The sequence below is a fragment of the Vespa crabro genome, chromosome 16 (genome assembly GCF_910589235.1).
Source record: "Vespa crabro chromosome 16, iyVesCrab1.2, whole genome shotgun sequence".
Classification (NCBI taxonomy): Eukaryota; Metazoa; Arthropoda; class Insecta; order Hymenoptera; family Vespidae; genus Vespa; species Vespa crabro.
Window position 1 is genome coordinate 1,532,745 of NC_060970.1, and position 3,386 is coordinate 1,536,130.

General features: G+C 33.0%; 1 protein-coding gene across 1 annotated transcript; it reads right to left on the reverse strand.

Moving 5' to 3' along the window:
* Positions 1-486: 486 nt before the first annotated feature.
* Positions 487-1,029, reverse strand: LOC124429765. The gene has a single exon (XM_046975417.1). It carries the CDS (start codon positions 1,027-1,029, stop codon positions 487-489), a length of 543 nt encoding a protein of 180 aa, XP_046831373.1.
* Positions 1,030-3,386: the final 2,357 nt, after the last annotated feature.

Sequence of the window (3,386 nt, forward strand, 5' to 3'; positions counted from 1 at the left end):
ACCTTGTTTTAGATATGGTTCGGCTAATTTTAATGTTACAAACTCGCCCGACGATTTTGAGCATCGAATTTCATCTTTCCCCATGTAAGGGTAACTGTTGTTTAGACGTCAACTGCTAACCAAAACTTAATGCCAAATTTATGAGGTTTATTTGGCATATATTGCGTAAACTTGCATCGGGCTTTCGTTGGAAATAATTGTTCATCTATCGATATGTTTTCATATGGCTTACAACAAGCCTGGCTATTACTTATATATCTGTTCCATATTTCGGATATCAGCGTAAATTTATCTATTTGTAATCTTTCGGAATGTTGGTTTTTCTTTTTGTCAAAGCGTATGAATTTCAGAATTTCTGTAAATTTATCTGTACTTATTGTGTTTGCAAAGAAAGCGAATCCCCATTTTTTCGACCATAAATAAAAAGCTTTCAATGATCTCGCTTCATATGCCCGGGCATATAGAATATCTAAAAAACTACGTAAACTAAGCAACTGTGATTGTCCAGTCTTTTTTCAAAACTTGATGTGCCTCCGTTTCAGTGCAATCTTTTATGTGTTCCATTATGTGTCTGTCAATTATTAATTCAAAAGCACTAGTTACACAACCCAACATATTTTTCTTGGCGTAGCCAATAGATCTTGCGATATCCTTGAATATCATACGAACGGGCGTCTTACCCCCAGATCCGCCTGCCTTCAGTTTTATCCACTGTGTCCCGTCAACTACAATTTCAATTTCACTCATTACATTTTGAGATATGCTTGAAGTGCTCATCCTCTCATCTTCGGAGTCAAAACTAGAAAGAATACGCATCCTTTTCTTATTACGACACACTTTAAAGAAGTTTTCCTCTTCACTATCTGAAGATCCTCCTATCTCTCCACTTTCGATATATTTAGAAATTTCACTCTCCTCTTTGCTTTGGTCTAATTCATACTGATCTTCTTCAGAAGTATCCTCAGAATAATCTTCGTTGATATTAACAATTCTGTTTAATATTTTATTATATCTCCTGGATTTACTCATGATAGAAAAGAAGGGGGATTGGTCAAAATAAAAAATACTGTGCCCAAATTCAATTACCCTATTGTAAATAGAATAAACGAAAACTGTCTACAATAAATGAAAGAAAATTGTACACACTATCTTTGAAAAACATTCTTACTCGATCACTGCAACAATTATACTGAACATCACTTCTTGTTTTAAAGGTTTCTGCGGCGATAAGGTAGGCGATTTCAGACAAAAAGACAAATATGAAGACAAAGACTAAAACTCAGACCATACAATCGGCTTTTCTCTTTTATCAACTAGACCGTCAATTGGACGGGTTTCGTAGAGATAGGTATACTACATACAAATTTCAAAATTTAGAAGGCTTAGGAAAAAAATAATTGAGTGTATAAATTCTTTGGATGAAATGATTAATTTACAATGTAAAATGGTTAAAATTAATGCTATGGTTTTTTGGCTATTTCATTTCAAAGTTTGAAATCCGTCAAATTGACGGGTCCTGAACACCTAATGTTAAACATTCTCCTGCTAGATGAAAGCAGTCTGAGTTGGTTGCCAAAAGCTTCAACACATTTTTTCCTTTCCTCCGCGTTTAAATTAACCAAGCACAGTAATGATTCTACCTAATCTGCTCTATCACTTTTATTAATTCCATTCTCCTGAGGCTTACACTGATTATTCCAGTGATTATTATCGAAATGATCTTGAAGCTAGCTGCAATATTTTGGCATCCGAATTTTGATACACTGTAATTAATAATTGGTTTTCATACATTGTATATTCTAGTAATATCAGCGTTGGCATGACAATCTCATGATCCTCGTAGGTAGTCGTAAAATAGGCTCATCTCTGATCATTTTTAATTAGCGAGTCTCTAGTATATATTTCTGACAATGATTCCAATCTGGGAATATATCCTTTCCTAACTTCTTTATTCTCTACGTGGCACCGAAATAAAATACTGTTCCTAACGACGATATGAATTATTTCCCTATCAATGAACAATATTTCCTGACTCGAGATTTCGTCCTTTGACGTAATTCACATTTGCACTCCTTTCAGGACTCCTTTCAGGAATTCACTTCAGAATTCCGTCCTGCTCTATGGGAAAAGTCGATTCAACCAAATGAAAACGGACTAGTTTCACAAAAAGATTTATATTGAGCGAAACTTTCGGATAGATATGGCTACTCGTTATGCTACTTATTCTTATAATCTTATTTTCGTTTCCATATCATAGTTACTGACTGCGTTATTACCAAAAATTGTGCTGTTACTGACGCTTTATAGTATTATTTAGTCGTCTAAATTTGATCAATAACTCTTTACGGTCATATTAAATTTATATACATGGGTATCGATATAGGCTATGGATGCAAATACGCACCTGGCAAAAATGATCAGTGTACTATGGTCAAAATGTATATTTTCGACAATTTCCATTTAGTAGACATCTCATTATATAACTCGTATATCCTGTATCAATGTATAACTAGTAAAAACTACAATATAACAATTTTCATCTGTCACTAATCAAACAAATTCTGCAAAAATACCTTCAAAATAGAAAACAAGAGGGCGGTGGCAAAAGAAGCGTAGTAAACCTACCATTTCGTTTGACTGAGAGACATTTCCCTTAAAAAATTTTAAATGCAGAGAGAAAATTAACATGAAGAAAATGTATTGTCTGTAGAAGACAGCAAAGAAGGAAGGATACACTATATGAATGTAAGAAATGCAACGTCGGATTATGAGATGATACTTGTTTTGAGATTTATCATACGCAAATGAATTATTAATTTTCCTATTGTTTTTTCTTAAAATATCAATGTATTAAATATTAATTTCTTAAAATACATATATTTGAAGCCTTTCCATGATTATATAATCCTTTTTATGATTTGTTTAATTTTCTGATTTTGAATATCCAAATACATTATAATTATCAAATTACTGGGATTTCAAATTCTAGCAAGTGAATAAGCAGTATATATCGAAAATAAAAATATTTTGATTCAATGTGGAACAGACAACGGAATAGTAATTGGATTGTATACTGTATTATAATGTGTCATACAGCGTCGACGAGATCCACACTGCACGGAAAAGTATTCAGTCCCCTTAATTCAGTCCTTTAACAGAAATTGTGTCACAGTTCTGAAAAAATTACCAATCGTTTCAGCGGAGTGAATTACAGAAGAAACAAGTTTTTTTTGAAACGAATGTAAGGTTTCGAAGAAAACGGGACTGTCCGTCAAAACATTCAAAGTTTAAAACGTACTCTTCGACACATTATCCGTTCGGATCCTTTTAATAAAACGGCCAATTTCTTTCTCGACTCGTTTCTTATAATTTTTAAATTCAATACA

Excerpts from the sequence above, each read along its gene's own strand:
- LOC124429765 (XM_046975417.1), bottom strand. The coding sequence starts at position 1,029 with ATGAGTAAATCCAGGAGATATAATAAAATATTAAACAGAATTGTTAAT.